General features: G+C 40.1%; 1 protein-coding gene across 1 annotated transcript in view; it reads left to right on the forward strand.

Annotated features, from left to right (window-relative positions):
- The window catches only part of PSAT1 (phosphoserine aminotransferase 1), a 55,930-nt gene extending 47,391 nt beyond the window's left edge, over positions 1 to 8,539 (forward strand). Inside the window, exon 9 of the mRNA XM_029962905.1 lies at positions 8,088 to 8,539. Coding sequence (XP_029818765.1) covers positions 8,088 to 8,103 — 16 coding nt within the window. The 3' untranslated portion in view covers positions 8,104 to 8,539. The remainder of the gene's footprint in view (positions 1 to 8,087) is intronic.
- The last annotated feature ends 8,580 nt before the right edge of the window (positions 8,540 to 17,119 follow it).

Here is a 17,119-nt window from a genome sequence, read left to right on the forward strand (position 1 = left end):
AGGTAGTCATGGGCCTGATCTTTACTTACAGTGGGAGGCACTTCACTCTGTGAGAGTGGTTCTTTGCTGTTTCTCTTGAGTACATTACCTTTGTCCAGCCCTGTCCTTCACTCTCCCAAAACAGACCTCTGTGCTTCCTGAGGTCTGGCACTTTGAAGACATATAGATAAGATCCAAACAACTTCAAAACACAACTGATTAATGATGCTGCTAAGAGAAGTAATTTGTAGGTTCAGTCTTAATCAGTTGAATGACGTTATTCACATTTATGAGGTGAGCTGAGTCTGCTTCCTTATTGTGGTAAGCAAGCTGACTTTCTAGCCAGCACTTTACCCCTAAGCATTTCTTCTTGTATATGTTCCTGGGCAACAAGTTATTTTCTGCTTTATGCTCTTTCTTTAATTACTGTCAGTTCTGCTTTGTCCAGCTCAGTTTGTCTGTTTCTAACCCGCATGATTTTCCTTCAGTTCACTGTGTGGACTCTCCTTGTAACAGGCTTTTTGGCAGAATGTGTCTTGCTTTAGCTATCCAATTCTGTAAAATATGTGAATGGCTTCTTTAATTTCTGATTCAATTTCTATTGTGTATGGACAAGTACAAAATGTGCTGATGATAAAGAAAGAGTCTGTACAACTACCAGAACCTTACATCAGTGTTTTTGTACACACGGTCCATACGCACTCCATACACACAAGAAGGTATGAACACACAAGTGGGTGAGTTACCTCAAATTTTTTTCCCCCATGTTCTTAGATCAACAGCTTAGAATACTTAGTTTTCCTCTGAGATTCATAAAAAAGCATAGGGAAAATTGAATTGGAGGATTACACTGAGTGGAAGGAGAGTAATGGCTATGGCTGGCTGCCAGTTGCCCAGTATTTTGTAAGATATTGAATAGGTCCTATCTTTGTTGAAATTTCCTTCTTAGCCATTTTTTTCTTGACATTTTATAAATATGGAAAAGCAAAAATTATCAGCTGAATTAATTATTCAACTGGTTTAGTCCATAGATAACAACTTCTATCTTACACTTGACAATGACTTTTGGTGCACTGGGGTAGTTATAGCTGTAATAGCATGAAATGGAAAAAGAAATCTGTTCCTCTGTTACGGGACTGTTTTGTCCTTTTTATGATCTTACACCAGAGTATGAAATACTCACCAAAACTGGATGAGTGTTTGTTGGGTGTTGTGTGGTGATTTTTATACACAGAACTGATCCATGGTAGCAAAGTCATGGTTTGTACTCCTGAAGAAATGAGAGATTATGCTGCCTTTTTTTTGTTTAGCTACATTACTGTTTCTTGCTTCCAGAAAGGAAGATTTTTTTTACTTGCCAATGTTTGCTTGATTTTCTTTCCAGTTGCTTTGTTTTAAAACAGGAAATTGAGAAACAAACGTGTGTTGTGAGGCTCAGTTTCTGAGAGGTAAGTTTCCATAAAGTTCATTTTTGGCCATTGCCTTTTTGTAGCTTCCTAGCAGGAAATTGATTAGAAGCAGTGTGAAGCCAAAGTAGAAACTGGGATCTTCTATTTGGTGGAAACATGTAGTTCCAGGTTAGAGACCTCACTTTTAAGCATGTAATCCTGCACTGTTGGCCTTATAATAGGTTTGCTCATTTTTTTTCCGAGACATATTAAGTATTAATGCTGTAAACTCATAATGACAAGGTTGTCCATTCCTAGGCTTCTGCTAACAGAACAAGAATAAGAAAAAAATGAGAGGGGAAAAAAATCCTTATGCTTGCTAACATAACATCAGAGTTGTTCCAATCAGCACATATGGTATGGTAACATTCTCATTGCTTTGAGACCCTCTAATGGAAGGCCATATGGGCTGCTGCTGCATCAAAACACAATAGGCCTGTGTGTAGGATTCCACAGTGACCTGGATTCAGAACTTCCTTGCTTTTATTGGTTTGTGTGTCTGCATGAACATTTGTTCTTCCAACATAGTGGGTTCTCCACCTCCACTTTTTTTTTTCTGATTCCTTTGTTAGTGATAGATTCCAATGGATAGAGCAAGACAAATGTGCATTTGTGGTTTTTGTATTTCATGTGATTGCCTTTGTATATTTTGAGATATTTTTATATTTCAGAAGTAGTAAGAGAATATTACAACTGGATGACTTAATCGGAATAGGTTCATAGAGAAAAAAAGTATTTTCTTTTTTTCTTGTGTATGTTTTTTGAATTACAGAAATTAGTTTGGAATCTTGGCAATTAGGGTGCCATCTGGAGAATTTCCAGTGGTTCACAATCACTGCCTTGCAAAAGTCCTTCTGTCCTATGACTATGCTGAAGGAGTCGCAGCACAAAATGTTGCTAAAAATGTGGTACTATGGTGTTATAAATTTATTTACCTAAAGACTTATACATCATTCTTGAAGTGGGCACAAAAAATACCCCTGGATCAAAACACTCCAGCATGCTGATACTTGATACTAAGGACGTTTGCTACAGGAAGAACATAGTTCCTTGCTTTTTCCACATTCACTAATCCTTAAAAATAATGAGTCACAACCTCTGTTTTTTTTTCCCTGGGAAAACATGCAAATCCTTCATGGACCCCATACTTTTTTCCTTCAAAAGGTTCTTTTTGTATTCAGTCATGTGTTTTGGCTATTTTATTGTACCCCTTGGCTGACTTCAGGGCCCCTGAAATCCATTTGATTTACCTGTAGCCTTTCAGCCAGCTATAGGTCTTTATCTCAGCCCTCAGGTGCAAAAGGGTAGGTGAGATCCTCCATTTTCTGCTCACTTCTCAAAACAGAACTGCAGCAGATAGTTGGTGGTGTCTCCTGGACAGTACTGTGGTTTGCAGTTGACTGATGTCTTTGTAAAATTATATTCCTCCTTCTTCTCTTAAATTATCTATTATGCATGGATCAAAGTTAATTTTCATGATCTAATCAGCTTTTTTAAAGTATGACAGAAGTATTGTCACCAAGGGCTATACATTGACCAAGGACTTTCAAGCCCGATGTAAGGCAGAAGACAGCAGATGGATATGGAGGACATATGGGGACATAGTTATTAACACAATGATAAAGAGTAGTTGTCTGGAGAATGGTTTCCCTTTCTGTTCCCAAGGTGGACAGGTTTTCTCTGGCAGGGGGAACTAGCTGGTGGGAATGAGAACAGTCAGAGGAGACCAGATATCTTCACATTGGTGAGCAGGGAAATAGGGCATAAAGCTCCCTTCAAGTGATAGATCTTATGTATCCAGGATGGGTTTAAATTGATTTTGAAGACAGTAGTTTTGATAAGCACAAGGTTCAAATGGCAGTGGATATATACAGAAGCATAAAGAGCTGAAACGAATTGTGAAAGGACTCAGACAATGGCAGAGGGATGCTTGGGTCCACTGAGGCACAAGAGTCAGATATAACTCGTGAACAATACAAACATATTTCTGTCAGTTTTTTATAATCAGTATTGTTGAGGAAGAGTACAAATGTAGCAATCTAGCTAAGCAATAAAATCATAATTCCAGCATCACGTAACTGTTTATTTTGTAATTGCTTCTTCTGTCAGTGATATTGCTTTGTTGGTCATGCTGTATGAATTTGAATCGAACTGTATTACTTGACATTACCTAACAGTACAATAAGTAGCAAGCTAAGTAGTCAGCATAGCCCTTAGATCTTGGTTATATTTAGGCAGAGAAAAGGTAAGGATGAGTATTTTTGGTAAATAACTTTAATTGCTTCAGGTATCTTCTGTATTCAGCTTTTTTTTCTTTTTAAACTTTCCTTTTAAGAGTTCTTTCTTCAGTGCTCAGTCACACCTATCAAGTTCCCCTACTAATATCTGGTTTCTAAGCATTGAGCCAATTCAGATAAATCTCATAACTATGTGAAATTCTTGATTCTGAACATGGGCCTAAGAGTTGTGTGAAAGCTGGTAAAATGGAAAGTAATTGCTAATATAGACCTATTCAGGAGCAGAAAGGAAAAGGAAATCTACTTTCTTTTCTGTCCTTCTGAAGTAGATGGGTTTCCTACAAGTCTCAAATTAGGTTTGGTTATAGGGGAAAGTTCCAGTCAGCACTTACTCTTCTAAATCAAATTAAAAACATAAGTCCTGATTGATCTTCTACATATAGAATCAAAAACCACTTTTTGATTCTGTCTTTTTCTGTCACACAGAAAACATGAGAAGTCTCACATTCATGTTCTCCCACTCACACATGTGGTGGAAAACAATGCAAATGTTCTGCTGCTGCACTAGCTGTTACTAGATGAAAATTTAGTTCCTGTTTCCAGAGGCAATTAGGATGACAAGTTAATCAAGGCTTCATCTAAGCCCTGCATTTTTCAATTCATCATAGCATATCTCTTCTAATGTCGCTGTCCAATCCATTCAAAGCAGACTTTTTAAAAGAACTGGATATGTTGCAGATATACTTCCCTGAAAAATTCCTTAGCCTTTTTCTTAACTAACCCAGAAAAACTGCAGGTGTCCTAGAGAGGTGGCTATTAGGAGGACAGCTGGAATGACCTCAGTGCCCTGAGCCAAACCTAAGGATACCTAGAGAGAGTTCTTGGCAGAGTGTCATGCTTCCCCATGACCTGGGGAAATAACTTACTGCTCCCTTCTACTCAAAGTTCCTCAATTTGCAAAAGACGAAGAATTTCTCTTTGCTTTAAGGGTCCTGCACCACAATGACAGTGAGTGCTCAGCTTCTGAGCCAATGAAAGTCAGTCAGATATATGGTGGCAGTCTTTAACCTTCTTTGTGACTTTTGGGGTACAATATGTAAGGAATACAATTTTCCTCTACCACCCACTGTGCTACACAAAATTTACAGGATCTAAATAAGTATCTGGAGAATCATATTTTGTGATGGGACTGACAGTCACAAATAAAAAAAGTGGTTAAAGATAGTCTTTCAAGAGATAGAACAATTGGGTTCAAAGCCCTGGATACTTGAAAGCTATCCATGAGTTCAGAAGAGAGGCTAGTTGCAATCTCCTGCTGTCTCAGCTGTATCCTTGGCTGCCATGCAGTCTCAATGTGGGAAGGAAGGGAATGGTATTTTGTATGTATTCAACTGTTGTTTTTCTTTTGTTAGCATTTTCTGCAGTGGGCATATAATGAAAGGACACCTATTTAAAGGCATTATGTTTCCCTTCCGAGGTTTTCATGATAAATGCACAGATTACAGCAAATTTTCTTCTCTCTGTAATATGACATTTTACTTTTAAATAGGCTCTAATGTTAATAAAATCTTTATAAGCCCTGGCAGTACAACAATAGTGATAGAGTTTGTCTTTTTGCTCAGCCATCCAAATAAAGAAAATATGTCCAAAATAATTTTTTCTGAGAAATTTTAGCAGAAATCTCTTAGAAATGTTACACAGAAGGGATACTGTGAAAACTCGGCAAAGATAAGTGCTGCACAGCTCAGCTCAGCCTGAGGTGGAGGTTGCTCTGGTCAAGTCACTGTTTCTCTGTCTTTAGTTTAATGGATTAAAGCCCATCAGGAATAAAATTCTGTCTTAAATCTTTTGATCTGTGTCATGAGTAATAGATTTTCAGTTCCCAAGAGATCAGAATAATTGAATATATTCAAATTTAACTCAATATATAATACCTATTTTTGTTATTGAATTCAGAGTTTCTTTTAAGTAGCAAATGTGGAAATCTAAGAGAATGGAAAAGGAAACCAAGAAAATCCATGCGTGGATTAAAGGTCCAGTCTGTGCAGTGACTCGATTTCTCTGTTCTGATCAACAGCCTATGAGAAGAGGTCTTAAAAGAAAAAAATTTGGGGCTTTCATCTTTATACAAACACATGTTGTGATGAAACTCTGAGAGCTGTGAAGGGTCCAAATAAGTGTTGTTACTGACCATGTACAAAGCTAGCTACATATGTGCATTCCTGTGTTGGCAGCTTCTGTTAACTTTTAATAAAGATGCAAATGATTTCTTCAGCAGTACCTAGCTGAATACTATTTCATTTGATGTCTATGTGAAATGAGCCAGCAAACATGAGGCAGTTCTGCTCTCCACAATAATGACTGTGTCAGAAAAGAGAATAGTTTGCCACATGATCATGGGATCAACAGGACAGGCAATGTGTGAATAAGGATGGAGACTGAATATTAGTTTGTCCCTAGAGCTGATTTCACTTTGCCAAGCTGAGGGGAAGTGGGACCCTAATTGCCCCATCAGGGGGACTGGTAGGCAGTCTGGGGAAGGCTGTTTTTGTTTTGTTTTGTTTCTTGCCTGAGCAGAGGTTAAAAAAATGCTATAGATTCTTGACCTATGTCAAGCCTGCAATTTTCACCAGCAGTACTAGACACTAAAGAAAAGCTAGTGTTGAATGTCACCTGTAATATTTCAGTTGTATCCTGAGAAGAATGTGTTAGGTGCTAATTGTCCTGGAAACCTTGTGATCTGTTTTTCACTGTGTTAGCTTATCATTTGTGCCCTTACTGAATTTTTGAGACATGGTTCAATTAAATCATTGCCTTGTCAACTCTGTCAACACAACACTCTGTCCACTATTGAAGTTCAGCCTAGGATCTCACTTTGAAGAAATTAGGAAGCATTAGTGCAGGCAGAGCTATTTTGTTCAGGTGAAGAAAATATCCCACCATTTACCTGCTCTCAAAATCAGGACTGTGAACACACTTCTGATAGGGGGTGAAAAAATTCTTGGCTTATGCTAGCAAGTTTGAATAAAAAGTGCTGGGGTTAAGGAATCCAGTGCAGAAATTAAGGTCTTTGTGGTGGTTTGAAACTCCCAGGAATCTAATTTTTAAGTTCAAGCCCCCCTCCCACGGTTTGCCTCTGTGAGAGGGTTTAGTGATGGTATGGACTTGATATCTTCCTCACCTCATGTGGAGAGTTTTCAGACAAAACACAACCATTCGTTACTGGGGGAAGGGGAAAATATTTACAAAGGTTTATTTACACACATATATATATTTACATTAAATGCAATTTCTCCTTTTCTTCAATAAAAGTCCAAGAAGAAAAGAGAAAAGTTTTTCTGTCACTTCTCAGGCCACAGTTCCTTCATTTCAGTTTTCTGTGGCACTGGTTAGCGTCCTTCATTTTTCCCGAGACAGCAGATTTAAGTATGACAGTCAGGATTTTGTTCTTACTTTGTGGAAATTCCGAACCTGAACCTTTCGGGGGATTTCCTTGTAGATCTTCACTCCTCTTGGATTAGAACATTGAAGGCAGCTTTCGGTTCAGTCTTACCAAAGCTCTTTTGCTCTGTCTCAGCTCGGTAGCATGATAGAAGCAGCAGCAGCAGCAGCAGAGGGCACGGCCACCTCCTCCACATTCTGTCCTGGCTCAGATCTCAGGACTTCTCCAGGTTTTTCAGCTCCTTTCTCTCTCTCTTTAGCTGCTGCTGCATTTTGGGACTCCTTAAGGGTTTGGAAGTCCACCCCTCCTCTTCAGGAAGTCTCTGGTTTTTGGGAAAGTGATACAATCTTACCCCAAACCAGCTCTGTTGAGTTTTCCTCTGTTTTGTTGCCAGCTCTCCCTCCTGCAGGAACATCTCTGCGTCTTTCAGCCAGTTTCACGTTATCTCGCTGCTACTGGCTATCTTTTGGCTTTTAGCCACCCTTGTCTCTGTTCAGGACTGCTCTGCTGCCGCTTTCAGTGTCTTCTGCTGCTGCTGACAGTAAGGAAACTCTTCCAGCTCTTGATTACAGAACCTGGTCCAGCTTTGACACTATACTGGGTCTCCTGTAGCCTCAGCTGGGGGCTGGGGGCCCTTGGCCCCCAGAGGGGCTCACTGACCCCCTGCCTCCTCCTGGCTCAGCTCATGGCTACCTACCTTCTAAACTATCTTCACCCCCTTCTCTTCCGTTTCTGTGGGCATGTAATTTCCGTAGGGCGCACATGGACTATTGATTGGTCCAGTATTATCAGTGGGGCAAACCATTACTACCTCAGAGAAAAGGTTTTTCAAACCACCACATTCTTGCAATTAATTGTAGAGTATCAAATCAAGAGTAAAGCCAAATTCTTGCATTGCAGGGATGCTTTGCATTTCCCATTGATATATAGTTTTCCAAAGCATCTGCAATAAAAAATATTGTAATTCTGCTTCATCTGCAGGGTGAGACAGTCTTGAGTGATCTACATGAACTGCAAGAAAAGGGTCAGACTGAAAATGCTCCTGGCACAAGGGAATGTACTGCTTTATGCTTTCCTAAAATGTACTACTTATTTCCAACTGTATTTGGCCATCAGATTAGAAAACTGTTTCATGCAAAGGTATGTACTGACCAAGAAACATGCAGTAGAATGAAACTTGGGGACATATCCTTTCCTTACTCCTCCCTAGCTGTATGCTTATAGTCATCACTTGGAACAGGACACTGGGCCAGATAGAACCTTAATTTCAACCAGTGTTCACTTCTCTGTTATATGCATGTGTGTGAGAAATTAATAAGACAGTTTTATTACAAGCTGGGATTTCCATGGTTACCTCATGTTGAGATACCTGGAGGTCATTTTGTTTGGAGACACTGAAGAGCTATTTTGTGGTCAGGAGCCTGGTGGGTTGTATGTTGCTCTGGTCACTGTTACTGACTGCTTTGTTTGCTGTTCTTATTGTTCTGGTTGTACTGATCACTGTTACTTACTGCTGCTTACTGCTTTGCTCACTGTTCTTATTGTTCTGGCCACTGCTTTGCTTGCTGTTCTTGTTGTTCTGATCAGTCTTAGGTGAATTGGAAAGCATATAAGGCATTAAGACCAATTTGGGTTTGCTGCGAAGGGACCTTGCGGCCAGGGCAGGGAAACAACCTGATGGGTGGATGAGGACAACGAATGGACTGCACCAGAAAGCAAAGATTGCCTTTTAAGAAAGAAAAGAGCGAGGCCTGGCTTGGGAGGTACGAGAGAGTGGTTATGTAAATCAAGAGACCTTAAAAAGGCTTGTCCTCTCCCAGTCAGGTGTGCTTAAATGAGGCCACGAGTTTGGTGCACCCAGCGCACTGTTAATAAAGTTCTTCATTTCACTTTATTTGGCCGTCTCCTAAATTTTAATTAGAGATATTTCTCTCATGTATACCTAGTAAAAGGGTGAAAACCCGCTGAGAATAGTAAATATATTCAGCATTTCATTTAAATTTTTCTGTGGCATTCATGCCAACTAGTAATTAACACTGATTAGTGTTAACTTCCCTCAATCTCCTTCTAACAGTGCACTGTGCATGCATCAGCTTTGTTTCTTGTTTGTAAATAACTTGTCTGAAAAAAAGCAATTTAAAATCTCCTTCTGACTTTTGTCAATAGAAAAGATATGTGCTCTTATTCACTTTATTAGCCAGTCGAGCAATGCTGTTTTTGAACCTGATACAAAGTCCATGGAAAAACTCCCACTGGGTTAAATGTATTTTAGATCAAGCTCTTAGCAATGGTAGCATTTTAATAAATCACAACCTCTTTGACAGGCTGCATACCTTTGTGGTTTTCTATGGCCTGCTAGCTTTAGGGTTTTGTTTGTCTTTTTAAGGATTTTAATCTACCCAAGGAACCCTGACTTACATTCTGTACAGCCCCACTGAACATAAGTAGAGTTTTAGACTGCAAGTCAGAACTGACTCATTCTCCGATGTTGTCTTTTTCCAGTCCAAGGTTCACTGTCATGCTAGCTTGTCTCTTCCCCCGGTCTGCTTTCAAAATTTCATTTCACTCTTATTTCTGTGATTCCAGAGCTCTGGTCCCATCACTTAGCAGTTAAATCTCTGTCTATTGGGCTGCCTTCCTCCTCTCAACTGCCAGATATTTCTTTGCTCCCAGCAATCTTCTTTCCATCCTCAAGTGCCATAATGTGTTTGCTGTTGTTTAATGAGTTGCTAAAGATGGGTGAGCTCACACTCTCATTCTGTCTCCCAGCATTCTTGAATGGAGACCATGATAAATACAAGCCAAACTAGTCTTTTCTGCTGAGGAATCTTAAAACCCTAATAGGCATGCCTTTCCAATTCTCCAAAACAGATAGGGTCATGTCCTCTGGCAGTACCTTGACAAAACTCCATTGACTTAACAATGGTACACTAACTTACTGTGACTGAAGATTTACACCTTAGTATAAATGGAACTTGTATTTCACATAAATCACTAGAAACTAGTTATGTATGGCAAATTAAATTAAATATCTGATGCCAAATTACTGTAAGTTCCTGAATTAATATAAAATCTTAAATTTGCATCTGAAGTTAAATTAAAATTACCATTATCTAATGGAAATAGCTCTGTACTATATCTTCAGTGACAGTCATGAGTTTAATAATCTAGCAAACCACTGGATGTCTCTACTGTGCCATACCAGTCCAGCCATTACCAGTATGATTGCTTTTGCCTACTTGCAGTCCCTCACAGAGTCACTTCCAGTTCTGAAGATGAATCAGGATTGAAAAATGCGTGCCTGGTTTGAGAACTGGGAGTTATGACTCAGCCAAATGCTTCTTTGTCATGCCAGTAGTGACGACTCACTGGCATCTATAGTATAGCTTCATGCAGAAGAGATGCCATGTGTGATGGTAGAAGGCAGTGATGGCAAATCTTTGTGTTAGGCTATCAAAGTGGGAATTTACAGAGTGCTGTCAAATACTTATGAATTACTCTCAATAGAGAAAAGGTAATAAATGGGGGCTAGATACTCTTACCTCAGTCTTAATAACTATGAATGTAGTTGTACTTGGATTTGGGGTTTTTTGTTTGTGTTTTTTATTTTTTAAATCCATAAATATATTGAAACAGAAAAAGCAATTATCTAGAAAGACAGAGCATTCAATTTTACTTCATCCCAAAACTTTTGTCTGAGAAGAGCAGCTGAGTTTTGAAACGACTGCTCCACCCTCCTGTATCTGTAATAAATTCCTGTCTAGTAAAGTTTAAATAAGCAGCTTCAAGGTACAAAGGAAGCCATTAAAAGGTAGATAAATCAACCACTTTTGTTCAAAGGAACCTTTTCACCTATTCAGTAGCATGAATCTTGCAAGAAAAAAACAATATTTTGAATTTTATCCTGCCTTTCATCCAAAGAACTTTGAAAAAAAAAAAGAATAAATTAGTTTAACCTCATGGTACAGTGTTTGCAAATGTTGGTATTTCAGTTTGAAGGAGGAGTAGGTCATGACAAAACGAGGAGCAATGGTTTCTTAGAATTTGGCATAGGTAACCTATATTAAGAGCCAGGAATAGGACCTGGACTATCTTAAAACAAAAGTCCTGTTTACTGGTTTTGGGAAACGAAATCATGCAGAGGACAAATCTATAAAGAACCCAGTCTACTGGTCATGGTAGAGGATGAAAAATCACCACCTGACTGCAGGTGTTTCTGCATTGAGTGTAAAATAAAAATAAAGAGCTATTAACTCTGTTGGCAGGCACACTCCTCTACTCATGGCTTGAGCTAGGTCAGATTTGTCACTATGAGTATGGCAATGCCCAGTCTCACTGGGGTTTTAACTCTTAGTCTCTGTGTCAGTTTGAGACCCATAGAATGATAATAAATGTGTCCTCTTACCTTACAGAACCCTTTCAGGGATGACTATATGGATGTTAATGGATTTTGGGTGCTTAGTTGAATCTGCAGAAGTAAGCACTGCATGTGTTTTGCTAGAGTATCTTACTTGCTTTGTCCAGGTCACCATGTACCTTGGCTCATATTGTACATATCAGACACAAAAATTTACTCCTTTCTCCCACCCGTGACATTTCTCTAATGTACATTTCTTAGTCTTACAAGTATACAAATTTTACTTTTCCAGAATAATCAAGTTTGCAATTTCCTCTGGGGAGAATATTTGCTACTCCAGTAAATTTTCTGATACTCATTCTGAACATCATCTTGACTCTATATCCACTCATATCTTTCTACCTGATGCATTGCTCCAAATAACTCCACTTATTGCCTATATTTTTCTGGTTTCAAAATATTTGACAACTCCTATTATGTCTCCCCATCATGCACTGAGTTGTCCCTTAGCCAAGCTATCATACAGAATTAGCTCCTATAATCAAGCCTCTTTATTCACCTGTGGATCCCTAGTTTCTGGGGGATTCTAGTGTAAACTCTCCACCTGTTTATCAGTATACTTTGGACTGTGGACTAAATACAGCACACCAAATTTGGATATATGAGAACTGTACAAGGTGAGTACACATTCCAATTTCCTCATGTGACACCCAAATCCAAGCACTTACTTCTTTTTGCTGCTTTATAGCAGTATGAACTCTGCGTTGTCACCTCCTACCTCTTCTGCACAACAAACTCAGAGCATTTCTGCCCGGAGAGTATATCTCCTTCCGTCCTAGTGAAAGCTTATTTCTCTTCATTAGCGTTTACCAAACTCACTGAACTGTTCCCAACAAATTACTGAAGACAACTTCTTTCTCACCACCTTCTGGTTCCTGAGCTGTTGTCCAACCTGAACAGCTTTAAACAGCTGCTTCGAACCATCCATCCAGCACTTTGTTTGTGTGTGCTGTGCTCAGATTGTAATGACTCATTCTGCTATTTGTCTATGGAAGTATCTTATCTACATACCCATAGCCTCTTAATCCATCAGGCTTGGACTATCTGTCTAGCAGAAACCTAGGCTCAGTTTACGAGGCTGTCTCTTCAACTGCGGTGGGATTTACTTCTGTTGTCCTCAGATCTCTGCTGTGAACCCACAGCACGACTGAGGTGAAAGTGCAGGGTGAACTGCAGGCTGCACCTCTTCCCTCAGTGCTGAGAATGCTCTGTGCTGAAGCATGGTAGTCCTCACGCCTCCTGCATCAGCAGGCTTTCGGCATGATCCCAGTGTGCTGTGCAGCTCCCCTAAGCAGACTGGATGGAGGGGACATGATCATCAGCGCCCTTGACAAACCTAAGGGGTCCTCTCTTAGGTTTGTCAGAGGCTCTGATGATCATGAGAGTGTGATTGCAGTCAAAGTGGACTAATGATATGGCCAGTGGCTTGAAAGAAGGAGGGAGAGAAGTAGCAGAGCTGCTTTCGAGACAGGAGGTTGCAGGAAGACTGATTTCTACAACTGTTCCGAAAGGCTTTTAATGGTCTGCTTCACGGCTTCATTAAGCAAACAATGTTAGAGCTGCAGAAAGAGCCCTTTGCAATTCTTGTGCTGGGCTGGTAATGCATGTCACAATATATACCTACAGCAAAGGAAAGGAATACAGAACTGTGCTGCATGGTTGGACCCCAGAGAAAAGAGCTAGAACATTTCTTCTTTCACCCTCTACTCTGAATCCTTGCAATAATTAGCTGAAGTAAAATGAATATTAGCTTATGCTTAACTGCCTTTCCAGCATGTTACTCTGCATTGACCCAGTAGTGCTAAACCAATTATTTTTTGAACTTTATAGCTTTAAATAATCCTCTGCTCTAAAACACCCTCTACCCCTCAGCTACTTAGCCACAGGCCCGACTGCCCTAAATCCTTTTCTTATACTTTGTAGCTTTTTAAGGAAGCCTCCTCTTTAAGTAGACATAAACCCTTCTCTGTAGAAAAGATGAAAGACCTTGAACAAATCAAGATTTCTCCATGGAGAATTCAGCTAATCCTCTGCTTAGCTCCTAACAAGGAAATCCGTCTCGCCACCAAGCACCCCATTACTAGAACGAATGCTTGACTTGAATAACAAGCACATTATTGTGCTTTAATTGTAGCACTGCTCTGTTACATGGAGAAGTCAGGGAGAATGTGACTTGGCTCCAGCAGGAAAAACAGGTCACGCCTTTTTGTTGCTGTGATTTAAAAGCAGAGTAAATTAACTATTAATATGAACTGCACATGCTTCAGATTAGATGAAACAGCTGTACTGTAGCTCTCTAGTACACTTTATTATAAAACAAGTGCTGTTACACTGGATTCCTATTCTCCTTTAAGTTATTTTTGACTTGTGAAATTTGTATGCTGGGACTTGAAGGGGTAAAATCGTGCCTTAGGGGAGAGGGAGGCATAAGATGTTTGGTCACAGAAAATTATGTTAGTGTTAAATCAGAGTATAAGCAAACCAATCCACAACATGGATGCATGGTTAGCGCTTTTTCTCAGAAATACTCTCTGCAATATGAGCTGGCTACTGATGCAATGGTAGAAGGGAGAAAAAACATTTTGTGGGAAAATAACTCTAAGTGTCAAAAAGAAATAGAAGGTGCAGTTCTGACTCTGGGTTGTGGTACTAGCACTGATGTAACTCTACACTGGGTACTATCACAAAATGGAAACAGTAAGAGAATCAGCCGGGTTGGAAAGGACCTCCGAGATCATCCAGGATATGATCTTGAGCCTGACCTCACAGGCCACTGGTATAGGGATAGGCATTGTAATTACTCCTTGAGTCCTCATAGTCCAACAGCCACAGCTAAATCAGAAACGAGCAGTACTGTGGGAAGCAGACTGTGTGCCCCTCACTGCATGCATTCATGAGCACACTTGTGGGGCATATGGCTTTCTCCTCAGCTTGCACAGATTTGGGGAGAGGTGTCCATTGCATTCCATCAGCAGCTGTAGAGGCAGATACAGAGCCAGGAGCCAGTGTGTGAGGACTGACACCTGAACAGGAAATACACCTCCTAAATGATGTAAAGTTCATGTAAAGCCACACTGCCTCTGATTTAGCCTCTTAGTCAGTTTCATAATATGAAATTAGTGTGCTTCTTTTGCCGATTCAGAGAATTTTGTGAAGCTCCTCTGGATGCCCTGATGTAATGTGGGACTACAGGTCATTACCTATCTTTTTTTGGATTAGGAAGAACAAGTTCCTTTGGAAGAGGTCTAGGGGGACTGCTGAATTAAGCAAGGAGAGATCTTTGATGTTGTTTTTCAGAGCTGAGAAATACTAACTGTGAGAACTCATTTCTATGCCTGATAAAAGCATTTGTGTATTACTACACAAAAGTGATTGCAACAAGATGAGAGGAAATGCTGTCTATTCCACTGTGATGAAAAATTAGGATGAAATACCTTTTTTATTCAGACATGGTTTATCATCCTATGTGTAGAGCATAGACTACATGTTTATTCTCTAGGTTTATAATGTCCTTTCCTAATTAGGATTTTTTTCTTCCCTGTATAATGAAATTCAGCTGTTGTTACTACTACAGTCACGTCTCTAAATTCTGAAATATAACACTGAGGGATGGGTGGGATGGAGGAGACAAGCAGCAGCAATATATGGCTTTAATGTGACATTAGGCAAATACTGAGCAAGATTTTAATTACAGCGGCTATGGCAAATTTTCCTGCTCTGGGAGATGTCAAAAATCCTCCTGTATTTAGTAACATGAATACAAGAACCTCATTGCCTGCTCTTCCCATCTCAGACTGCATGCAAAGTGCAGACTAGGAGAGTTAATGGATTGTAGTTTAAGGGTAGTTCCACTAGATGATGGTATAAATCTTCATAATGAGAAAAATCAAAGTGGTCAGCTTAAACGGGAGTTCAGGAAAAGCAAAACAATCAGAGTCAGGGATAGCCCCTCATTTCCCCCCTGCTGCATTATTGAGGTTCTGACAATTGCATCAGTCACATGAACACTGGCAGTGTCTGGCAGCATTACAGCGGGCTATGGCACCGTGCAGGCAAACTGAATGGAGGGGTAGGTTTACTTGATTCAAAATCAAGTAATAATTTGCTTAATTTATTTTGCAAATTAGACTAGCCTAACATCAATTCATTTTTAAATGATACTATAAATGAGACTAATTGTGTAATTAGCATCAAATTAATTACAGAGCAGAAGATCCATTTACATGAATCTGAAATAAAAAATCAAAGCTGGGTCTTACATTCCCCCAGCTGACAGATGTCAGGATGTTATTGGGGCACAAGTCTCAGCCTGTCTGCCTCACAAGGAGAAAAGAAAATGCTCTTTGTACAGCTAGGTAGCGTCTTCTGTAGCTCACTTGGATTGGCACTGGAGGCCTCAAACAGGAGTTTCATGGAGACCTTCTCAAGCAGGAAGAATATTCCCTGCTGTGCTATCAATTAGGAGATAGGGCATATGGAGAAGACAATGTCATCAGGAAAATATGATGAGTAAAACAACCTTCGAAATGTGTCAGTAACAGAGAAAAGTTTGCCTTGGTCTCTGGGGAGAGTACAAAAGAAAATGCCACTCTGTTCTGGATGCCAGAATACTACAGAGGTTCTCCAGTTTTGCCTGAAGGCTAGTGCAGCTCTCCTAGAATATGGCTACTCCATGCAACCTGAGAAACGAAAAATCCAGGTTCATTTTCATTTCCATTCCTCATTGTATTAGTTCTGTCTGGGATGGAGTTAATTTTCTTCAGAGCAGCCTAGAAAGTGCTGTATTTTGAATTTATGCTGGAAACAGTCCTGATAACACACCAATGCTTCAGCTACTGGTGAACGGTGCTTGTGCAGTGCCAAGGCTTTCTCTGTTGCATATCTTCCCTGTGCCTTCCAAGTGAGCAGGCTGTGGGTGGGCAAGTGGCTGGGAGGGGGCACAGAGGGCACAGCTGACCCCGACTGGACAAGGAGATATCCCATGCCATATGACATGGTGCTCAGAAAGAACAGTTCTAGGCCAGGAGCAGGAGGTGGGGAAGGTTGGGGTTCTGGCATTCTTGTTCCCAGGTCAGTGTTAGGTGTGCTGAGGCCCTGCTTCCCAGGGAGTGGCTGGACATCTGTCTGCCTCTGGGAAGTGGGGACCAACTTCCTTGCTTTGCTTTGCCTACCTGCCTGCACAACTTTCACTTCACCTTAAGTGAAGTGTTAAACTGTCTGTTCCTTCATTCATGAATCTTCTCTCCTTTATATTTTGTTCCCAGCTGGCAGGAGAGGGGAGTGACAGAGTGACTGGAGGAGTGCTTAGCTGCTGGCTGGGGTCAACCAACATTCATTACTCCATAGTTAATTAGGAGGATTTATTATCTTAGTTAATTAACTGTTAATTGCTCTAGTCCTTTAATTTGTCGCATGAATGAAACCCACAAAAGCAAAAACACAGAGATGACAAAACATAAGTTAGTGATGAAATAGGAAACAGAACTGATCCTAGTCTAACCAGCATGAAGATACTCTGGGTTCTTGTAATAGTTCTGCTCTGTAAATCAGTGTATTTAAAAAAGAAATGAGAAATGCAGAATCTTGAATGCTAGGA

This window comes from Manacus vitellinus, unplaced genomic scaffold, assembly GCF_001715985.3.
Source record: "Manacus vitellinus isolate BGI_N305 unplaced genomic scaffold, ASM171598v3 scaffold_50_pilon, whole genome shotgun sequence".
Taxonomy (NCBI): Eukaryota; Metazoa; Chordata; class Aves; order Passeriformes; family Pipridae; genus Manacus; species Manacus vitellinus.